General features: G+C 36.0%; 1 protein-coding gene and 2 non-coding genes across 3 annotated transcripts; 2 read left to right on the top strand and 1 right to left on the bottom strand.

The window, feature by feature from the left end:
* Positions 1-11,717: 11,717 nt before the first annotated feature.
* On the bottom strand, positions 11,718-13,930 carry LOC145059867 (uncharacterized). The gene is made up of 2 exons (XM_079007637.1): positions 13,059-13,930; positions 11,718-12,957 (listed from the first exon to the last, which is right to left on the bottom strand). Exons 1-2 carry the CDS (start codon positions 13,928-13,930, stop codon positions 11,718-11,720), a joined length of 2,112 nt encoding a protein of 703 aa, XP_078863763.1.
* Positions 13,440-13,546, top strand: LOC145060815 (small nucleolar RNA R71). The gene has a single exon (XR_013686998.1). It is a non-coding gene; the product is annotated as a small nucleolar RNA R71 (small nucleolar RNA).
* A 7,385-nt stretch (positions 13,931-21,315) lies between the features above and the next one.
* On the top strand, positions 21,316-21,422 carry LOC145060814 (small nucleolar RNA R71). Its single transcript, XR_013686997.1, has one exon. It is a non-coding gene; the product is annotated as a small nucleolar RNA R71 (small nucleolar RNA).
* The last annotated feature ends 2,520 nt before the right edge of the window (positions 21,423-23,942 follow it).

Here is a 23,942-nt window from a genome sequence, read left to right as displayed (position 1 = left end):
CCATCTTCCTCCTCTTACCCAGCGTGCGTTGCATGTTTTTCGCAACATCTTCTGCCCTTTGGCGTTTCTTTCCAGGAGACACTGGGGCAGGAATACTGCGAATAGTAACTCCTTTACTACTCACTTCTGCTTTGCGAATTTGTTTTAAAACCCCAGATTTAGAAGGTAAAACTTCCTTCTTCGATACTTCATCTTGCACAGTTGGTGAAGATGAACCCTTCGCAGTTTTCTTGCTTACCTTCTTCTTCTTCGACGGAGTAGCAACGTCGGGTAATACACCTGTTTGATCAGCTGTATCGATGTTTCGCAAATACCTCACAAACACTTTGTGAGTGGAGAAACTTTGCGAAGCATCGCATCCGGAATGCGAGCCACACGCGTAAAGATTGCTTCATTATCTTCAACCACTTTTGGAAATTGATAAAGTGAAAATTCAGCAACTTCGACATCCGTCATGATTGGAATTGCTTCTTTCTCGTATACTTTCTCCAGGATCAAACTCCAGTATCTGGCACAAGATATCCCCTTCTCCGAATTCGTGTTTTCTAGGCTTTTCACAAATTCTTTCCGCAGCTGTGTTGCGTAGTCGACATTGATGTCATAGTAGATACCCATTACCATGGCATACACTTCGACTCTTCCTCTATCCAAGCCGATTGATCTTCCGGTAAGGCATCGTAGGAAAATGCCAAAAAGAAAATTCCAGATGCATGGCAATCCCGACTTCCTGAAGTCACTAATCTTCTCCAACTCCGGTTGATGTCCCATCTCATTGAACATGTGGATGATCTTGGAGTTTACAGGTTTAACAAAGGGAGGGTTGTTTGGAATCTGCAAGAACTCCACGAACAAATTCTTGGACAGTTTAACCCTTTTGTTGTTGATGAGATTGAAGGTAATCACATCCGCCGAGTGATTGTATGAAGCCGTGGAAGCAGCACGAGATAACCACACCATCGGAACTGGGAATGATCGGAACATGGCAGTTGATAACGGTGATCGTTTCAAAGCCACAATTAGCATCTTCAAGTCTTCTGGATACACGGAAACGTTGGGATCAACTTGGTAATTAGTGCTTTGAATCTTCATAAGTGATTGAGAAAGGACCTCATCAGTGTTGGAATTTGTGGCTGCCATTGTTAGGGTTTGAAAGAAGTTTGAATTTTGGATCAAGATGAAAGCTTTGAAGGTTTGTGAGAATTCTTGTTTGCGTAACCGTACACAGTGTTCTTGATCCCCCTTTTATAGGTTACTCAAGAGTGATTTGAAATTAAAGCGGGATACATTTAATGTTATCCGATGTGGCACCTTGAATCTCGGATCATGACTGTATAAGATTACTATGCAGCAAAAAGTAACTGTCACATCTCCTCGAAAACCGGATAGAATACCAACCATTTTGAGTATACAGCCTGTCAAGTATCCGTTATAGAATCCGAACCAGTAAAACCCTTCGCATGGAAGCAAGGCTCTTTCACTTTTGTGATTTTAAGTGAAGTCATATGCCAGACTTGCGAAATCATCAGTCTGAGTTGGTTTTACTCAGAACCTCAAGGATTTCGTGTGTGCATTGTGCCAATGAAATAAGATAAGAATCAAGAAATTTTGGAATGTTGTGATGTCAAAAAGTTAATTTGACATGAATGCAGAAAAACCCCAGGCAAAGGTTACTTCGTTAATCATCAAGAGAGACAATCAACAGCTTGTGTAGTTTCCCGTGAATTACAATTGAATACTTTTAAAGAAGTATCAAAGGGCTTCTTTTAAAAGTCATTTTGGAATCCGAACCGGTAAAACCCTTCGCATGGAAGCAAGGCTCTTTCACTTTTGGGATTTAAAGTGAAGTCATATGCCAGACTTGCGAAATCATTAGTCTGAGTTGGTTTTACTCAGAACCTCAAGGATTTCGTGTGTGCATTGTGCCAATGAAATAAGATAAGAATCAAGAAATTTTGGAATGTTGTGATGTCAAAAAGTTAATTTGACATGAATGCAGAAAAACCCCAGGCAAAGGTTGCTTCGTTAATCATCAAGAGAGACAATCAACAGTTTGTGTAGTTTCCCGTGAATTACAATCGAATACTTGTAAAGAAGTATCAAAGGGCTTCTTTTAAAAGTCATTTTGGGTTGGTTTAAAATTTCATTACATATCAGCCTTAACATAAGGTGAGAAATTGTAAATGAAATTACTTGTTTGACCAGTGTAGTCAGTGACAAGTTGGCTTGTGAAATATTTATCATAACAAGAATTTACGAATGAAACTTACACTGAAATCATATTCAAAAGAAAATTTGTTTGGGATCTTGTTGGGTAACAAACATTCTTGATTGTAAATATTTGATCAAGACCACGCATGCGAATTGAATATGATTTGAAGTTTCGAAATTTGTGATACTGAAACAAAAGTTTCGTAAAAATCTGGAACAAAGTTCCCCGTCAATTCCTTAAAGGTGTATGATTTTTGGGTTTCACTTTCATCACGGACTCATGATGTTAGATCTTAAACACAGAGTTGTGATTTGTCTAGGTTTTGATTGGTTTTACCAAAGACCTCAAGGACAAATCTTTTCAAAAAAAAATTTGGAGTGTAAGAATTGTTTGGTTTAAAAAGATTGGTTAAGAATCGAAGTGTACCTCTGTTATTTTTAGACAAAACAGAAAACTCTTAACTCATTTGAGAAGAGTAAGGTAGCTCTTGTTGATTTATGCGAATACAAGCCTTGTTGGGTAGAAATGTTCATAAGATAATTTCATCAAGGCTTTCATTTCTCACACATAGAATCATTCGAGGCTTGAGGTCTACATACAACAGCATGCTTCTAGGGACATCCTAACTAGTTTATAAAAGAAATTTAATACCTTCCCATAGAAACACAAATGTATGACCTCTTCGCATTGTAGCGCTGTATATTCTCAACACACATTTTAAAAAACAAAGAAAAACAAAAATATTTTTGTGATTTTGGAATTTTTCAAAAATGAAAGAACAAAACAAATAAAATCTTTTTGTATTTTTGATTTTTCAAAATTAAAGAACAAAAATAAAATCTTTTTGGATTTTTAATTTTTCAAAAATAAAGAACAAGAAATAAAATCTTTTTGGATTTTCGATTTTTCAGAACTAAAACAGTATGCGTAAACCTTACCATAAGGATTTTGAGCCAGATGCGAAAAGATATGGTTGCGAAGCGATGCGAAGCCTCTGAATGAATAGTAACCTCTGAATGATTTTGACTCTTAGCGGCTGAACAAAACCTTTATTCTTGTGTTGACGAAAGGGAATTCGCATTAATCATCCCCAAACCTGCTAAAATTCGAACAAATGATTTTTCATCAAGAGGTTTTGTAAAAATATCAGCAAGTTGTTCAGTTGTTTTGACAAAATGAATTTCAATATTCCCATCTTCCACATGGTCTTTAATAAAATGATATCGAAGAGCAATGTGTTTTGTCTTTGAATGTTGTACTGGATTGTGACAAATGCGAATTGCACTTTGCGAATCACAATACAAAAGAATCTTTTTCATGTTTATTGCATAATCACGAAGTTGACTCTGAATCCAAATAATTTGCGAAGTACAAGCAGCCGCAGATATGTATTCTGCCTCAGCGGTTGATATAGCCACACAAGTCTGTTTCTTTGATTGCCAGCTCACTAACTTTCCATCCAATAGTTGACATCCACCAGTCGTACTTTTTCTGTCCAAAGTACATCCTCCTAGATCGGAGTCTGAAAAAGCTTGAATGAAGAATCCTGTTTTCGCAGGATACCAAAGTCCTAAAGTAACAGTTCCCTTGAGATAGCGAAAAATATTTTTCACTACAGTCAAATGAGGCTCTCTTGGATTAGCTTGATATCTAGCACAACAACAAACCGAAAACATAATATCAGGTCTACTTGCAGTTAAGTACAATAAAGACCCTATCATGCTACGATACAGTGTTAGATCAACAGCAGGAGCATCTAACGAAGGAGTGAGTCTTGTTCCTACTGCCATAGGTACTCTGAGCTTTGTGCTATTTAGCATTCCAAACTTTTCAAGCAAGTTCTTCGTATATTTTTCTTGATTGATTAATATTCCCTCTCTGTTCTGTCTTATATTTAAACCAAGAAAATTATTAATTTTTCCCATCATGCTCATTTCAAACTGACTTTTCATTAAATTTTCAAATTCAATTGACAATGCTGGATCAGTTGAACCAAAAATAATATCATCAACATAAATTTGAACAAGCATTAGATGACACCCAACTTTCTTGCGAAATAATGTGGGGTCAACTAATCCTTGTTTAAATTTAGATTGTTTCAAGAAATTTGTAAGTGTTGCGTACCAGACCCTTGGTGCTTGTTTTAACCCATATACAGCTTTGTCAAGGACATACACATGATCAGGATACTCACTGTTTACAAATCCTGATGGTTGTTCAACATACACTGTTTCTTCGAGTTTTCCATTTAAGAATGCACATTTAAAATCCATTTGATAAACATCAAAGTCTTTGTGAGCTGCATAGGCTAAAAATATGCGAACTGCTTCAAGTCTTGCAACAGGTGCAAATGTTTCTTCATAGTCAATGCCTTCTTGTTGCGAATAACCTTTTACCACTAGTCTTGCTTTATTTCGAATCATATTGTCATCTTTGTCAGTTATGTTTTTAAAAATCCATTTTAATCCAACAATTGAAACATCAGAAGGTTTAGAAACTAATCTCCAAACCTTGTTTCGTTCAAATTCAGCCAATTCAGATTGCATAGCAACAACCCAATCTGAGTGTTCCATAGCATTCTTGACTGTTTTTGGCTCTATTTTTGAAATAAAAACATTAAACATACAAAGTTCTTGGTTTGCATTCAGTACCTCATTTTTCGCACGAATTTGAGCTCTAGTCAACACACCTTCTTGTAGATTACCAATTACCTGTTCTTTTGGATGATTTCGTGTCCATTTCTCGAGTGGTGGAAAATTTGGATCAAATTCTAATGGTGCATCTTCATACATATCTTCATTTTCAGATCCTGCAACAGAAAAGTTATCATTAACTTCATGAAATTCTTCATTATTATCAAGATTAATTGTCTCTGTTTCATCATGCTCCCCCTCAACATGATCTGCATCTGGATATTCTTGTCGATTTTGCAAATGCCCCCCTCAACTTGATGTTCTTGTTGATTTTGCGAAGGCTCCCCCTCAACTTGATGTTCTTGTGGATTTTGCGAAGGCTCCCCCTCAACTTGATGTTCTTGTTCTTTATGAACATCTGATGTGCTTTCACAAGTTATCGTTGATTCATCAGTATGTTTTGAGGATTCTGATGTTTGATTATCAGGAGCATTATTTTCTACATCAATGGCCCTGTCAGGAATTCCAAAAATTAAGTCATAATCAAAATCATTGATTTCAGAATTATCAATTGGAGTATTTGAATCTACAAGTATTGGTTTATTATCAAATTTACTATCAATTTGTTTAAGATAGTAATCATCAAATGTTAAATTGAAAGTTTCTTCAATTTTTCTTGTTCTTTTGTTTAGCACTCTGTATGCAACTGAATTCTGTGAATATCCTAAAAAGATGCCTTCATCAGCTTTAGCTTGAAATTTGGACAAATTATCTTTTAGATTCATGATAAAGCACCTGCAACCAAAAACATGAAAGAATTTTACATTAGGTTTCCGATTATTGATTATTTCATATGGAGTAACATTAAATCTTCGATGAATGAATGATCGATTCTGAGTAAAACATGCTGTGGACACAGCTTCTGCCCAAAGATATTGAGGTAGATTCGCATATGTCAACATGGGTCTGGCAGCTTCGCATAGAGATCGATTTCTTCTTTTAACTACACCATTCTGTTGTGGTGTATATGGTGATGAAAAATTATGCGAAATGCCTTTGCTTGTGAGAAAACTGTCAAGAGTTTGATTTTTAAACTTAGAACCATTATCACTTTTAATTTTTCGCACATTCTTCTTCAGACTAACTTCAATCTTTTTGATAAAATCAATCATCGTCTGAGCAACTTCAGATTTCAACCTGAGAAAAAACACCCACGTAAATCTAGAGAAATCATCTACAACAACTAGAATATACCGCTTTTTGTTTATTGTTGCAACAGTTGATGGTCCACATAGATCAATGTGAAGAAGTTCCAATGGATCTACTATTTTTGAATCTATCACAATCGGATGACCCTTTCGATGTTGTTTTCCTTGTTCGCAAGCTGCACACAAAGAATCATTGTCAAATTTTAATACTGGTAACCCTCGAACTAAATCTTCTATTACAAGTTTATTTATATTTCGAAAGTTCAAGTGTGACAATCTTCTATGCCAAAGCCAACTAAGATCATTGGATGCTTTTGATAGTAAACACACAGCTGGTTTTCCCACAATCGGTTTGATGTCCAGTGTAAACATATCACCATATCTTTTGGATTTGAGGAGTATTTCATTCGTCTTGACATTTGAAATGATACTACCTTCTTCATTGAATACAACTTGATTTCCAGTACCCACAACAAGTTGTGATACACTTATCAAATTATGTTGAAGTCCTTCAACATAGGCCACTCTGTTTACTATGAAGTTTCCATTTGTGACTTTCCCATATCCTTTCACTTGACACTTGTGATTATTTCCAAATTTGACAACTCCAGCATTTTTCAAGCTTCTGTAATCTCGCAAATTTTCTTTTCTTCCAGTCATGTGACGAGAGAAACCACTATCAATGTACCATTTCATGTCATATTTCTCGTCACATATCACCTGCATTTATTGAAAAAATTTAGGAACTCAAGACTTTTTGGGTCCATCATTAGTAGAATGAAACAAATTTTTGGAATTTAAGAACCATGTTTTCACTTTGTTTGTAACTGAATCAATTATATCAACATCATCAGTTCTAGATTTTGAAATATAATCATTCAATAATTTTGGATTTCCATTAATTGTAATCTTATCCTTCACAACATTCGCATTTTTGATAACTGGTTTCCATTATTGAACTGGAACTTGCGAATTATGAGATGATGCACTCTCAATTGAAGAATTATTTGTGTACTTATCAAATGCACTTTTGATTTGTTCTTCTGAAAATTTTCCACTTTGATATTTCTTTCCTTTTCCTTCAAACCAATGATTGATCGTTCTAACATCAGATTTTCCTTTTGTATATGAAACTTTCGTTGGTTTTGATATTGAAGGATTTGGAAAATTTGGTTGTTTTGGTGAAAATTTCATTTTGACTTGAGTTGAGTTCTTCAAACTTGATGAAGTATTCGTGAATTTGCCAACATTTTGAAACTTTTGATTATTTGCAAATTTTTGCGAATTCTCAAATTTTCGATTGTTGTCATATTTGCGAACATATGGAACCTTGTCAACAGAGTTTATTTGTTTATGAAAATTTGATGATGTTTTTGAAATTTGTTCTTTTTCATCTCTTGATTTTTCATTAGACACAACTTGCCAGAATATTGCTTTTCTTGCTTTTCTTTTTGAAACATTATTTTCTGTTGAAAAATTTCCAACCATCAATTTGAATTCATGAGAGTTTAGTTTCACTTCAACCTTTGGTTTTTCATCTTTTTCAAAAACTTTGTTTGATTTTTCACCTTTAACCACCCATTTTTGTGCTGATTTTTGTTTTTGAAACACATAAGGATTTTTGGTTAAATTGTTTTCTTCTGTGTTTTGATTTGCGAAAAAACCTTCAATCGTGGACTTTTGATTATCTTTTTCAATCATTTTATTAAACTCAGGAAGAACTTTCTCAGCATTTCCAGTAGTGACAAAAACTTGATTTGGAAAAATGGTTTTATCAGTACATACAAAATTTGGATATACCATAGTGTTGGTTTCCAAATAATGTGCGCCTTTATCAGTTAAAATTTTATCAAATTCTTTTGTATTTTCAAACACTTGATCAACTACTACCTTTTGAGGTGTTTCAGTTGAAACTTTCTTTTCTTCTTTATTTACATCTGTGTCATCAGATTTCTAGCTTTCAACTTCCACATTATCAAACATACAATGTTGCGAAGTTGAAGGTTTATCAATTTCATCCTCTACTATTGAATCAACTATTATTTCTTTACCTTTGATCTTAGATGTGATATTAATGATTGGCAATTGAGAACAATCAACCTCTTCTTCCTCTTCTATTTCACTGATTTCACTTACATTATCAGAATTTTCATCAATATCAGCATAATTCAACTGTGAGGCAAGAGTTGAATTTTCAGTTTTCTTTATGATTTTCACTTGTTCACTCTCTGTCAAACTTTCATTGACAATGTTAACCAACTCATCAGCATTCAGAAATTCATCAATTTTGACAATACCATATGCATATCTATCATCAGGTATTTTGTCAAATTGAGCAATTGTGCTTTCGCAATCATAAGAAACAACATCAACTTTTTCACGTTCATACTCAAGAAAAGGTAAAAGTTTCCTATGTTGTTCTTTGCTAATATCAGAAGAGTGATGTAAAGCTGTTAATTTTGCATACAAACGTTTTGCAGAATTACAATATATGTTTCTCTGTGCTAGTAATAACCTAACATCGTTAGTAAGATTATTCCTATCACAATCTATATTTTTGACTTGCAATTCCAATTTTTCAACTCTGCTCTTCTTTATTTCTAAATCTCTTCGTGTCTCACTAAGTTGCACATTTAATTTCTTAGCTTCATTACTAGCAGACACAATAACAGAATCAAAATAAGCCACAGTATCATCAAATGAAACAATTTCAGCATCATAAGCAGATAAAGGAATATTAAAAGATTCAAGAATTGCACGTACCTTGGTTGTCATGGGTGACTTGTCAGTGGATTTAGACACAAAACATCTCCCTGAAATGTTTTCTTCGCATTCCTCAAAACTTGCGAACATTGCTCCATGTGTGGGATGCCTCATTTCTTCATCATCAGATCCTGAAGACCAGATCTGATAAGTTTCACTCTCTTCTTCAGTAGTTTCTCCCTTCGCAACCAATGACACTCCTTTGGTCTTAGCACGTAACTCTTCAATCTTCTCAGAGTAGTATGCTTCATCTTTGACTTTTTCTTTCTTCTCTTCTCTCTTTCGCAACATGCAGTCAGCTGCGAAATGATTCGCACCATTGCAATAATGACAATAGATTCCTGAATTACCTTTCAACTTTTTCTCTTCATTCGCATTTTTCTGTTTTTCATCAATTTTCTCCATTTTCTTTCTCTCGTCCCCTCCATTCCTTGTTGTAACATTCTTCGCATCATTCATCTTTCCTTTTGGATTAAAAGGATTTTTGAAAAACTTTTTAACTCTGTTGTTTGAATAGAATGCTACAGCTTCATCATCGGAATTCATCAAAAATCCTTCATCATCTGATCCATCTTTTTCATCATTTTCTGATACCTTTGAAACTAGAGCCAAAGGACCACCAATAGCTAGTTTTGATTCTTCATACATTTTTGAGACCTTAGATTCATGTGTTTTCAGTTGATTGTAGAGATCATTCAATTTGGTTGTATCAAAACTTTGTTGATTCTTAATCATCATGCTCACACTTCGCCATTCCTTGTGAAGACCCATAATGAATGTTAAATTGAATTCCATGATAGATCTAGTGATACCATACCTATTGCAGCGAAACATAAGCTCATTCAGACGATCATAGTAACTTTCGAGAGTTTCTGCATCCTTTTGTCTGAATTCCTTCAGTTCAATCAGACATTGCTTCACAGAATTGATCTTCGTCTTTTCGCTACCTTGATACTTTTCTTTTAGAGTATTCCAGATGTCTTTGGTTGTTTTACAACTACGAATGTAATTGTAAACCACAGGAGGTAGAGCACCTCTTAGTTCCCTCATACACCTCTTTTCATTATCCTTCAGTCGTTTTCTTTGATCTTCAACATCAGGAGATCCAGTGGATGGACCAATTTGTTGAACATTTGTAGGAGCTTGAACTGTTCCATCAATACAATTCCAAAGTTCTTCATCAATTCCATTTAAGTAATCTTCCATTCTATCAGCCCACTGATCATAGTATTCTGGAATTAACATCGGAATTTTGGTTGAAGAACCAAGCAAATGAGAGAAAGAAGTCATTGTATTCATGTTGAAGTTCGCCATTGATGAACTTAGAAAAATATCTGAAAACTTGAGAACTTGATAAATTTCAAAATTCGATCAAACGAATTGATCAAAAATCACTAATCGATTACTCGACTTAACAGTTCAAATACAGAATCAATTCAAATCTGAAGATCAAAAGTGATTTTCAAAACCAAAATTGCGCGGAAAATTTTGAGTAAATTTTGTAACTCAAAAAGCAAATGGTTCTTATAAGAAAATCAGATCTAAGCAGTTTGAATCCCGCTCTGATACCAATTGTTGTGAATTGTTATCGACAATTAAGAAAAGAAACAATAGATTTGAATGATGAAAGATGATGAACACACGGAGTAAATATTAATCTGATCTCGTTTTATTAAGACTGATTACAAAGTAAGTTGAAGAGAGATTTTGTATTTCGATATCGTGTGTCTACTTCAAGCCTAAGTCCCTATTTATAGGGAGCATAAAAAAAAATATACTAAGTCTATACATTGACATTTCGCATGCTACACTTCGCATATAAAATTGACTTAGTAAAATAACATACAAAATGCGAATCATTACAATAGACACTATTCGACTTTTACAACATACATCTACAATATATATATATATATATATATATATATATATATATATATATATATATATATGTCAAAATATTTGAGAACTTTGAATTTATAGTAAAATAAGAAAAATAATAAATTATTATAATGAAAATGTTTTTTATCTTTTAAATTTAAACAAATAATATAAATAAATACACAAAAGAAATTAATGGGTTTTAATTTTAGAAATTTTGAAATTAAAATGTAAGTTCATTGATAAAATTAATATCTATTTATTACTATATTTATTGTAATTATTACATTAAAGTATTATGTGAAATTTAATAAAACAGAAAAACTTATAAAATAATAAATGTTATCTTACTACTTGGGGTTTGTTTCTATTGCTATTCTAAGGGCGGGCATGCAACCTAAAAACAGTAACCAATTTCGGAAATCTTATCATTCACATAAACCCTAACCATGAAAATGCATGAATTGTAAGTAATATCTACAATTAATGGATGAAATACATACCAGATGGAGTAAAAGGACAAGAGAATGCAAGAAATTTGGAGGAAAAATTGAAAAAAATCGGCAGTGGGGACCTTGCTTCCGTTCGTGAGGCAGTAAACAAATGGGGAACAAGTTTGTGGTCAAAGGGTTTAATAACTGGTCCCCCCCCCCCCCCGGGTGACTTTTAATGGTCACGTCGTGGCAGGCTATACCACGTCGTGACTTTTAAGAATAGATAAACTGTTCAAGTCGCAATTAGTCCCCGAATTGTTCCTTAAAATCACGACGTGGCGCTCCTGACCACGACGTGATTGATGTCTGGTCACAAAAATTTGCTAATCTAACAATTTTTATTTATGTTCTTTGTGTTCCAATTATTACCAAAGCACCCCACAGCTAATTTTTTACCAAATAATAGTTTATAGATGATGACTTAAAACTCAAAAACTAAAAAGAAAAGAAAAGAAAATGCAAACCAAACTCGGGTTGCCTCCCGAGAAGCGCTTCTTTTTTAGGAGTCTTGAACTAGACTCCGTGCCTCCTACGTTGAATCATCTGAAGAGTCCACCACTAGGATCTTTTGTTCCTTGAAACGCTTCTTGTAAGCTTGTACTCGTCTTTTATACGCCTTCTTCGAATTTTCCTTTTTAGCTTTGACCTCGTCTCCATCAAGCTTGCATTTGGTCCTTTTAGTCTTCAATTTTCCATCATCTTTAAGCTCCAAAGTATCCTTCTCTTCTTTCACCACTGGACTTATTCCTTTTGAAGTAACCTCCTCTTCATCACTCGACATCTCATCATCTTCCTTGCTCACCCAAGAAGTTGGATTCGTGTAGGCAATGACTTCAACTAAAAATGGAATAGATGCTCTCGGTTTTGTTCTTTTAACTTGTTGAATTGTTTTGATTTCTTCTTCCATGAGCTTCTCTAATTCTTCAAGTTCATTTTCTTCCTCAATGTTACAAACCTCTTCTTGAGCATGACTCCCATGAAAGCCATCTTCTATCCCAAAAATTTCCTTTTCATCACCAACCCTCAAGGTAAGCTTAGACTCCCGAATATCAATAAGAGCTCCAGCAATGTTTAGTAGTGGGCGACCAAGAATAATTGGAACATTGGGATCTTCTTTCATATCCAAAACCAAAAAGTCTATTGGAAAAATAAATTTCCCAATTTTCACGAGAATATCTTCCACAATGCCCTGGGGCTGTGTCACTGAACAATTCGCCATGTGAATAGTCATCTTTGTAGCCTTCAACTTCTGAATATTTAATTTTTGATAAAACGAATAAGGCATCAAATTTATGCTAGCCCCAGAATCGGCTAAAGCATAAACCTTCATATTATTCCCAAACTCACATGGGAGAGTGAGTCGTCCAGGATCTCCCATCTTCTTAGGTATTTCTCCCAACACAGCTTTTGAGCTTTGCTCACTTAGGATAACCTTAGAATTCTCCTTTAATTGTTGAAGAGTGTCTAACAAGTCTTGTACGAACCTAGCATATTCTGGAATTTTTGCAAGTGAATCAATAAAAGGAGTATTGATAGGAATACCCTTCAATTGCTTGATAAACTCCAGATGTTCTCTCTCCAGTGGACTGAGTTTAGCTCTAGATGGGAATGGAAAAGATGGTTTATAAGCTGGAATAGATACGGATTTCTTCTGTTCAGACTGCGCCCACGACGTGAGCATGGCGGGCTCACGACGTGAACTGGGTATTCCAGCAGATTCTTCAATTTCGAGCTTCTGCTTCTTTGGCTTTGGATTGGGCTGTTGTGAACTGGGTATTCCAACAGATTCTTCAATTTCTCTTCTTTTTGCTTCTTGTATTCTTCGTAAGGCAGCCACTCTTTCTTTGGTTTTCTCCAATCTTCATCATACTTGTCCCCACTTGAGTAGCATACTTGAGCTTTCTTGTTTCCATATTCATCCATATTGCAATCCTTTATCAAGTGTGGGCCACTACATCTCTCGCAACCAACTCGAATTGCATGAATTGATTGGTCCAATTGAGTCAATCTACTATCCATAACGCTAAGCATTGCTAACACAATATCCATATCTTCAGTTTGTGTACCTCCACTGCCTTTTATTCCATCACGTCCTGGGTTGTGATACTCACGAGAGTGCCTTGAAAACTCTTCAACCAACTCCTTGGCCTGATTTGGGTTCTTCTTCATTAGTGGTCCTTGCGAATCAAGGAGTTGTCTAGTCATGACATTCACCCCATCATAAGATATCGACATCTCCTGCTGAATATTGAGGTCATGTTGAGGAAAATTCCTTAACAACCCCTTGTAGCGTTCCCAGGCCTCGTATAATGACTCCCCCGGATTTTGCTTAAAGTTGGCAATTTCCTTCTTGAGTTTAGAGATTTTAGAGGGTGGACAAAACTGATCTAGAAATATCTCACACAATTGGGCCCATGTGGTGATTGTACCAGGTGGGAGTGCCTTCAACCAATCTTTTGCTGCTCCGTTGAAAGTGACTGGTAGCATCCTTAGCAAAGCTGTCTCCCTTGGGATATTGGGAGTATTAAAATAATCCGCAATATTTTTCACCTCGTCTAAGTGTTTGAAAGCATCCTCGTGATCCTTCTCGTAGAATGGGATATCCTTAAGTGCAGTAAGGATATGTCCCTTCAACTTGAATGTGGCATTGGCAGGAATCGTAGGATGTACTAAACCTGGCCCCACATCATCTCGAATGCGCTTCTTGTAGTCCCCCATGTCTATCTCATCAATGTTCGCCATTTCGTTCTCCAGCTCGTTCTCAGGCTCACTTGTATGTAATTCAAATTCAGGCTCAGTATCGTACTCAGACTCGGCTTAGACGGGTATTTGATCTAAGTGTTCAAGCTTGCTCTTGTCCTTTGAATATGAACTTGATCCTTCCATCTTCTTTCCCGACTTCTTTGAGAATACTGATTTGAATTCTTGTAAAGGTGTCTTCTTTGGTGTTTGATCTTCTTTCATGCTCTTATCCTTCTTTTTGTGAAGTGCAGACTCGAGATCTTCAAGTGGTGGCACCAAAGGTATGTTAGAACCTCTGGTCATGAACTCCTGAAATAAGAAAAAAAAAATAAAACGTAAAACTGAACTAAAAAAAAGGAAAAAAAACTGTGAATCACAGGTGTCACGTCGTGGAAGGATACTCCACGTCGTGACTTCTGTTACGAAAAAAATTAAACTATGCTTATAAAAATAACGTTTTGCGGGTTTTACCCCACAAAAAGGATCGATTAATCTAAAGCAAATAAATAAACAATAAAGTAAGCCGTTCCCCGGCAACGACACCAAAAACTTGATGTGCACGGAAGTACCCACTAATTTTAATATTTATAACCTAAAAAATTTAGACTAACTATGCACTTGTAGGCAGTGTACCTAGTCAGATTACAGTATAGTTTGGGTAAGTCAGGTGTCGATCACAGGGAACGGTGTTATTAATTAATCTATTTACTACTAAATTAATCTAATTATTAACAAGCTAAAAAGGGTTTTTATCTGATTTTGCAAGATCAGACTAACTTAACTCAAATTCAATCAGCAATTAAAAAAACACTCTTATCTAGTTCGAATCCACTTCGTCCTTATGGCTAGCTAATAATTATGGATTATTAAGTTGGTTGTTATTATATTAGTAATTTAGGTCTAAATTTACCAATAGTTAATTAATTCATGTAAAACTATGTATGGTCACACACAATTAAACACGGAACCAATTATGTTTATGAATATGCTATGTAAGATTTATCATGCAAACACAATTATGGTCATAATCTATATTCTGTAGCACAGCAAAGTTAATTACTTCAATTACTAACTAAGATTTTGGTTGATCCTAGCTCTAGCAATTCAATGTTCACTAAATTACTAGGTTATCAAGTTCATGTAGTTAATGGTTACTAAGCTACTCATAACATGAATTTAAGCAACTAAGGCAAAAACATAAGCATGCTAGGTAACAATAAATCAAACACAAGCAATTCACCAACTAAATAAATCCATATAAAATTATGCTATTCATAAGTTTGAAGCTTCATCTAGCTAGATAAGAGTAGCTAGATTCAGCTGCTCATAGTAGCAACTAACACATAAACACAACTCAAATAAGAAAACATGTTCATAAGTATCAACCAAATTAACAAATTATGAACTTTTACTCTTTTGGTGTTGAAATCCCTTTTCTAGGACCTTACTTCTGCTGTAATTCGTCTCCTGGAACCTCTTTCTTCAGCCAAAAGTCTCTCCAATCGTAATGGAGAATGGTTTATATATTTTCTGGCAAATCACGTTTCACATCGTGGCAGGAAGCTCCACGACGTGACTTAAGGAATTATCCGTATTCGCCAAGGATTCTTTCTTCGCGTACTTATCTTCTGAAAAGATCAATTCCACGTCGTGGTTATGAGGTTCACGTTGTGACCCCAGTATATTCCGTGAATTACTTCATCTTTTATGCTTCAAGCCTTCAATGTTCCATAAATTGTCACTTCTGGCCCCTTTCTTCTAAAATGCTTTTTTGTTGTTGCAAATAACATTTTATCCTTATAAGTACCATAATTCTATGCAAATAACCAAAATATTAAATAAAATGTAGATCAATATTGCCTAAAACTATGTATAAAATGGCAATATCAAAATACACCACACTTAGGCTTTTCTTGCCCTCAAGCAAATCTGCTTATTTAAACTTAAACCTTCATCACTAGCATTACATTAAACGATCCAATTCCAGCTCAACCATTATGCCAAGACCTCAACGTATGCATTTGTGTCTAATTTTTTTCCTAAATGACCCCCCATACTTTAAATACTGACAATCTTCATAAACAATTACCCACTTCTTTCAAACAATGCTCATTTTATGCAACCCTCCGAATCCATCCTCATAAAGCTTTCTAACCTGAAGATATTTTTGTAAAGCTACCCAAGCATACATAAACTAGAGAATTTCAACTTTTTAGAAGATACCACAACTTGGAGCTCTTGAATTCTTCTTTTCTTTAATGTTTGATCTTTCACTTCATTGAATTTACTTCTTTTAAGATTTTTGGCATCTTTAAATTTTTAAATTTCTTCAGAATCTTTGATCTTTGATCTTCATACTTTGATAGCTCCAAAATTCTTCAAGAATTTTTACTTTTCAGTAATTTCTTCTTTATTTTACATGTATAACTCACTCTTTTTTTTATATCACTCAAAAACCTACATGCTTAAGCAGGGGTGCTTAACTTCAACCTTATTGGTTAAGACATATCTTTGCTGGATACATTTCAGGTTTAGGCTGCTAAACATATTGCATTCCTCAAACTAAGCAGGTTTATGTCTTTGTTCCACGATTTCACTAAAGTAAGGGAGGCCACAAATGCATAATAATGTATATCGGCTCAACTAAACATTTGAGCTCTTATCGGATCATTCCACTAGCAAGTACAATTCAAATTATTACTACTAGATCTAATTAATAAAAATTTTAAAATTTACCAAATTATCTAGCAATTTACTTTTTCTACCCCCTACCCCACATTTATTTCATACAATGCCCTCATTGCATGCTTAAAATAATATAAAAATTAAGAGAAGGAAGAAAAAGGAACAGACTCCCCTGGGATAGTGGCGTGAACGAAACTCCAAAAGTGTTGAAAAATGTGCATGTCAAATATGGACCTCTTTAAAATAAGAACTCGAACTTGAAGCCACTGTATATGGTGGAGGAAAACAAACCACAATAGTCTTTAAAATGACCCCAAGAAGATGCATGGAAAGCCATATGGAAAAACACCCAATGGTCTTCAAAATAGTGAAATAAACAGAAATCACGTCATGGTGTATAATACCACGTCGTGGTATCGTATAAAAACGCGAACAAAATATCCCACTTATAACAGTCCACGACGTGAAAATTTAATCTCCACGTCGTGGAAACTGGACCATCATAAAATTAAGATTTCCCACTTCTTCATTCAACCTAGCACCTTGACTAACGTCTTAATGGTTTAAGACTCTTCTAATGTTGTATAAAATAAGACACTTGTTGACTCTATCCTCTCTCTCTTTAACGCACCCCACACTTATTTCAAATTGTGGGTCACGACTCTTGAATCGACCTTACTCCTTTTCAAGATTCCTTAGCAAGTTGTAATCAACCAAAAGAACTAAAAGAGTAACATAATAGTTTACCAAAGTCTTACATCAACAAACCAAGCTGAACATTAACTAACACCACACAAAATTAAAAATAAAAAAAAAACTAAACAGAAAAGGAATTAATCATCATCCTCTCGTCCCTGCACTCCACTCGGTCCTTCCCCATCGTACCTCGAGATCCACAGCTCTTCCTTTGTCGGAATGTAAGGACATTATGGTGGCACCGCAGGTGGTCGCACCACACCCATGTCGGAAAACATCGCCTCCAAAATTTGTGTGTTGTAATTCATCCCACCACGGAGATTATCCAAATATGATCCAACCCGTGCTTGAAACGGGTCGGTGGGTACTCCTCCCGGGTGACGGTCCCTCTCAACTTCTCCTCGGGATCTAACGTTTCTTCGTCTTCTCACAGGAGGTTGCTCGGGTTGTTCCACCTCTTGCTATCTATCTTTCGGGGGCATAACATAACCTCCCCCGACATCGACCACCACGTGTATAACACCCAAAAACTGAATAGTCAATCATTGTATGGCAAACGGGTAAGGTTCCGCACAAATTTGTGGGACAAAATCCCATACGACCGGGCAAGACGGGTGACCAAATATCCACCTGTAATTGGACTTCCTTGTCGTGAACTAACCGCTTTCTTTCCCAAAAACCTTGCTAGCATGTAAGGAATATCACAATACACCCCGGGAGTAATAATACTCCACAAAAAGAAAAAATCTTGTAAAGAAACCTTATCACCGTGATGTTTATGATTGATAGAAAAGGTGATAAGGCGGTGAAAAAATCGATGCACCGGATTCCGAATTTGTGCTTCACTTGAATCATGAGAACTGTACTCGTGATTTGCGATAGTGCGCCAAAATTGAACATCAAAAATACTGGGCGCAAAATCCCGAACGAAACTAAGTAAAAATGGAACAAAGAATGGGGATTGAGTCTCCACTTCCGTATAGATCCCCATGCGCCATGCAAATTCCCGGAGACTACACTCCTGATACACCCCACCCAACCAGAAAACTAGTGTTCGGTTATAATCAAAATTAATGGTGCATTCTTCAAAGTTCACAGTAGAGAAAAACTCCACTGATAATTCCCGGTACACGGGTTCTTGGATCGCGAACAAGTTCCTCCATCCATGACAAGTAAAGGAAAAATGGTTTCCCTCATATACTTTCGTCTAATGGCGCTCCAATTCAACAACCATTCCAACACCGCCAATCCATCCCCAGTCAATACTCAGAGCTATAGCAAACTCCCTATTGTATAACCATCCCAAACGGTTCTAATAAGACGTCAACAAGGTCCGTGAAATGGTTCGCGGAAATCGATATAACGGATGGATATTCGAGGCATCAATCAGGTCATTGTCCTGTTGAACAGCCCTTCTAGGTGCCATCTTCCTGCAATGTTTGAAACCAAACCAAAACAAAAACAAAACACCTAAAATATCTTATCAAAAACAATGTAGAAAACTGGTCGCCCAGGAATCACGTCGTGGCTTGGCCCACCACGTCGTGGTCTCGCACTCGGATCGTCGGCACAGATCGAACACTAAATACACGATTTTACCCAAAAATAATACTTGGGGTTTGTTTCATTTTCTATTCTAAGGGCATGCAACCTAAAAACAGTAACCAATTTCAACCAATTTCGGAAATCTTATCATTCACATAAACCCTAACCATGAAAATGCATAAATTGTAAGTAATATCTACAATTAATGGATGAAATACATACCAGATGGAGTAAAAGGACAAGAGAATGCAAGAAATTTGGAGGAAAAATTGAAAAACATCGGCAGTGGGGACCATGCTTCCGTTCGTGAGGCAGTAAACAAATGGGGAACAAGTTTGTGGTCAAAGGGTTTAATAACTGGTCCCCCCCCCGGGTGACTTTTAATGGTCACGTCGTAGCAGGCTATACCACGTCGTGACTTTTAAGAATAGATAAAATGTTCAAGTCGCAATTAGTCCCCGAATTCTTCCTTAAAATCACGACGTGGCGCTCCTGACCACGACGTGATTGATGTCTGGTCACAAAAATTTGCTAATCTAACAAGTTTTATTTATGTTCTTTGTGTTCCAATTATTACCAAAGCACCCCACAGCTAATTTTTTACCAAGTAATAGTTTATAGATGATGACTTAAAACTCAAAAACTAAAAAGAAAAGAAAAGAAAATGCAAACCAAACTCGGGTTGCCTCCCGAGAAGTGCTTCTTTTTTAGGAGTCTTGAACTGGACTCCGTGCCTCCTACGTTGAATCATCTGAAGAGTCCACCACTAGGATCTTTTGTTCCTTGAAACGCTTCTTGTAAGCTTGTACTCGTCTTTTATACGCCTTCTTCGAATTTTCCTTTTTAGCTTTGACCTCGTCTCCATCAAGCTTGCGTTTGGTCCTTTTAGTCTTCAATTTTCCATCATCTTTAAGCTCCAAAGTATCCTTCTCTTCTTTCACCACTGGACTTATTCCTTTTTAAGTAACCTCCTCTTCATCACTCGACATCTCATCATCTTCCTTGCTCACCCAAGAAGTTGGATTCGTGTAGGCAATGACTTCAACTAAAAATGGAATAGATGCTCTCGGTTTTGTTCTTTTAACTTGTTGAATTGTTTTGATTTCTTCTTCCATGAGCTTCTCTAATTCTTCAAGTTCATTTTCTTCCTCAATGTTACAAACCTCTTCTTGAGCATGATTCCCTTGAAATCCATCTTCTATCCCAAAAATTTCCTTTTCATCACCAACCCTCAAGGTAAGCTTAGACTCCCGAATATCAACAAGAGCTCCAACAGTGTTTAGTAGTGGGCGACCAAGAATAATTGGAACATTGGGATCTTCTTTCATATCCAAAACCAAAAAGTCTATTGGAAAAATAAATTTCCCAATTTTCACGAGAATATCTTCCACAATGCCCTGGGGCTGTGTCACTGAACGATTCGCCATGCGAATAGTGATCTTTGTAGTCTTCAACTTCTGAATATTTAATTTTTGATAAAACGAATAAGGCATCAAATTTATGCTAGCCCCAGAATCGGCTAAAGCATAAACCTTCATATTATTCCCAAACTCACATGGGAGAGTGAGTCGTCCAGGATCTCCCATCTTCTTAGGTATTTCTCCCAACATAGCTTTTGAGCTTTGCTCACTTAGGATAACCTTAGAATTCTCCTTTAATTGTTGAAGAGTGTCTAACAAGTCTTGTACGAACCTAGCATATTCTGGAATTTTTGCAAGTGAATCAATAAAAGGAGTATTGATAGGAATACCCTTCAATTGCTTGATAAACTCCAGATGTTCTCTCTCCAGTGGACTGAGTTTAGCTCTAGATGGGAATGGCAAAGGTGGTTTATAAGCTGGAATAGATACAGATTTCTTCTGTTCAGACTGAGCCCACGACGTGAGCATGGCGGGCTCACGACGTGAACTGGGTATTCCAGCAGATTCTTCAATTTCGAGCTTCTGCTTCTTTGGCTTTGGATTGGGCTGTTGTGAACTGGGTATTCCAACGGATTCTTCAATTTCTCTTCTTTTTGCTTCTTGTATTCTTCGTAAGGCAGCCACTCTTTCTTTGGTTTTCTCCAATCTTCATCATACTTGTCCCCACTTGAGTAGCATACTTGAGCTTTCTTGTTTCCATATTCATCCATATTGCAATCCTTTATCTAGTGTGGGCCACTACATCTCTCGCAACCAACTCGAATTGCATGAATTGATTGGTCCAATTGAGTCAATCTACTATCCATAACGCTAAGCATTACTAACACAACATCCATATCTTCAGTTTGTGTACCTCCACTGCCTTTTATTCCATCACGCCCTGGGTTGTGATACTCACGAGAGTGCCTTGAAAACTCTTCAATCAACTCCTTGGCTTGATTTGGGTTCTTCTTCATTAGTGGTCCTTGCGAATCAAGGAGTTGTCTAGTCATGACATTCACCCCATCATAAGATATCGACATCTCCTGCTGAATATTGAGGTCATGTTGAGGAAAATTCCTTAACAACCCCTTGTAGCGTTCCCAGGCCTCGTATAATGACTCCCCCGGATTTTGCTTAAAGTTGGCAATTTCCTTCTTGAGTTTAGAGATTTTAGAGGGTGGACAAAACTGATCTAGAAATCTCTCACACAATTGGGCCCATGTGGTGAGTGTACCAGGTGGGAGTGCCTTCAACTAGTCTTTTGCTGCTCCGTTGAAAGTGACTGGTAGCATCCTTAGCAAAGCTGTCTCCCTTGGGATATTGGGAGTATTAAAATAATCCGCAATATTTTTCACCTCGTCTAAGTGTTTGAAAGTATCCTCTTGATCCTTCCCGTAGAATGGGATATCCTTAAGTGCAGTAAGGATATGTCCCTTCAACTCGAATGTGGCATTGGCAGGAATCGTAGGATGTACTAAACCTGGCCCCACATCATCTCGAATGCGCTTCTTGTAGTCCCCCATGGCTATCTCATCAATGTTCGCCATTTTGTTCTCCAGCTCGTTCTCAAGCTCACTTGTATGTAATTCAAATTCAGGTTCAGTATCGTACTCAGACTTGGCTTAGACGGGTATTTGATCTAAGTGTTCAAGATTGCTCTTGTCCTTTGAATATGAACTTGATCCTTCCATCTTCTTTCCCGACTTCTTTGAGAATACTGATTTGAATTCTTGTAAAGGTGTCTTCTTTGGTGTTTGATCTTCTTTCACGCTCTTATCCTTCTTTTTGTGAAGTGCAGACTCGGGATCTTCAAGTGGTGGCACCAAATGTGTGTTAGAACCTCTGGTCATGAACTCCTGAAATAAGAAAAAAAAAAAAAAACGTAAAACTGAACTAAAAAAAAGGAGAAAAATTGTGAATTACAGGTGTCACGTCGTGACTTCTGTTACAAAAAAATAAAATAATCCATGCTTATAAAAATAACTTTTTGCGGGTTTCACCCCACAAAAAGTATCGATTAATCTAAAGCAAATAAATAAACAATAAACTAAGTCGTTCCCCGGCAACGGCACTAAAAACTTGATGTGCACGGAAGTACCCACTAATTTTAATATTTATAACCTAACAAACTTAGACTAACTATGCACTTGTAGGTAGTGTACCTAGTCAGATTACAGTATAGCTTGGGTAAGTCGGGTGTCGATCACAGGGAACGGTGTTATTAATTAATCTATTTACTACTAAATTAATCTAGTTATTAACAAGCTAAAAAGGGTTTTTATCTGATTTTGCAAGATCAGACTAACTTAACTCAAATTCAATCAATAATTAAAAAAACACTCTTATCTAGTTCGAATCCACTTCGTCCTTATGGCTAGCTAATAATTATGGATTATTAAGTTGGTTGTTATTATATTAGTAATTTAGGTCTAAATTTACCAATAGTTAATTAATTCATGTAAAACTATGTATGGTCACACACAATTAAACACAGAACCAAATATGTTTATGAATATGTTATGTAAAATTTATCATGCAAACACAATTATGGTCATAATCTATGTTCTGTAGCACAGCAAAGTTAATTACTTCAATTACTAACTAAGATTTTGGTTGATCCTAGTTCTAGCAATTTAATGTTCACTAAATTACTAGGTTATCAAGTTCATGTAGTTAATGGTCACTAAGCTACTCATAACATGAATTTAAGCAACTAAGGCAACAACATAAGCATGCTAGGTAACAATAAATCAAACACAAGCAATTCACCAACTAAATCAATCCATATAAAATTATGCTATTCATAAGTTTGAAACTTCATCTAGCTAGATAAGAGTAGCTAGATTCAGCTGCTCATAGTAGCAACTAACACATAAACACAACTCAAATAAGAAAACATGTTCATAAGTATCAAACAAATAAACAAATTATGAACTTTTACTCTTTTGGTGTTGAAAACCCTTTTCCAGGACCTTACTTCTGCTGTAATTTGTCTCCTGGAACCTCCTTCTTCAGCCAAAATTCTCTCCAATCGTAATGGAGAATGGTTTATATATTTTCTGGAAAATCACGTTCCACATCGTGGCAGGAAGCTCCACGACGTGACTTCAGGAATTATCTGTATTCGCTAAGGATTCTTTCTTCGCGTACTTATCTTCTAAAAAGATCGATTCCACGTCGTGGTTATCTGGTTCACGTCGTAACCCCAGTATATTCTGTGAATTACTTCATCTTTTATGCTTCAAGCCTCCAATGTTCCATAAATTGTCACTTCTGGCCCCTTTCTTCTAAAATGCTTTATTTTGGCTGCAAATAACATTTTATCCCTATAAGTACCATAATTCTATGAAAATAACCAAAATATTAAATAAAATGTAGATCAGTATTGCCTAAAACTATGTATAAATATGGCAATATCTAGTGACAAATGTCAAAACATTTTGACGCCCGAAGTACGTCGTAACAGGCTTTCTATGTCAATTGCACGGTTATAATAACTCACATAGGGAAACAATGACACATATAGCTTATGGGAATTCTTACATTCAAAAGGGTTTTATTTAGTTAAAACTACATATACAATCATAAGTATGGAAAATACCTGTACATTTTGGTCTTGAGTCTTAAGACTACAACTCATTTTATAAGGAAAACATTGGATTTTTCATGAAGATACATTACAT

Source organism: Lactuca serriola, chromosome 6 (genome assembly GCF_051521515.1).
Source record: "Lactuca serriola cultivar US96UC23 chromosome 6, Lser_US96UC23_V15, whole genome shotgun sequence".
Taxonomy (NCBI): Eukaryota; Viridiplantae; Streptophyta; class Magnoliopsida; order Asterales; family Asteraceae; genus Lactuca; species Lactuca serriola.
This window is presented reverse-complemented; position numbering and strand designations above follow the sequence as displayed.

Bases quoted from the DNA above. Each gene is read 5' to 3' on its own strand.
- LOC145059867 (XM_079007637.1), bottom strand. From the start codon at position 13,930: ATGGCGAACATTGATGAGATAGACATGGGGGACTACAAGAAGCGCATT. The intron at 12,958-13,058 runs GTATGATGAAGA...TGGAATACCCAG, and splicing joins TGCTACTCAAGTGGGGACAA to TTCACAACAGCCCAATCCAA.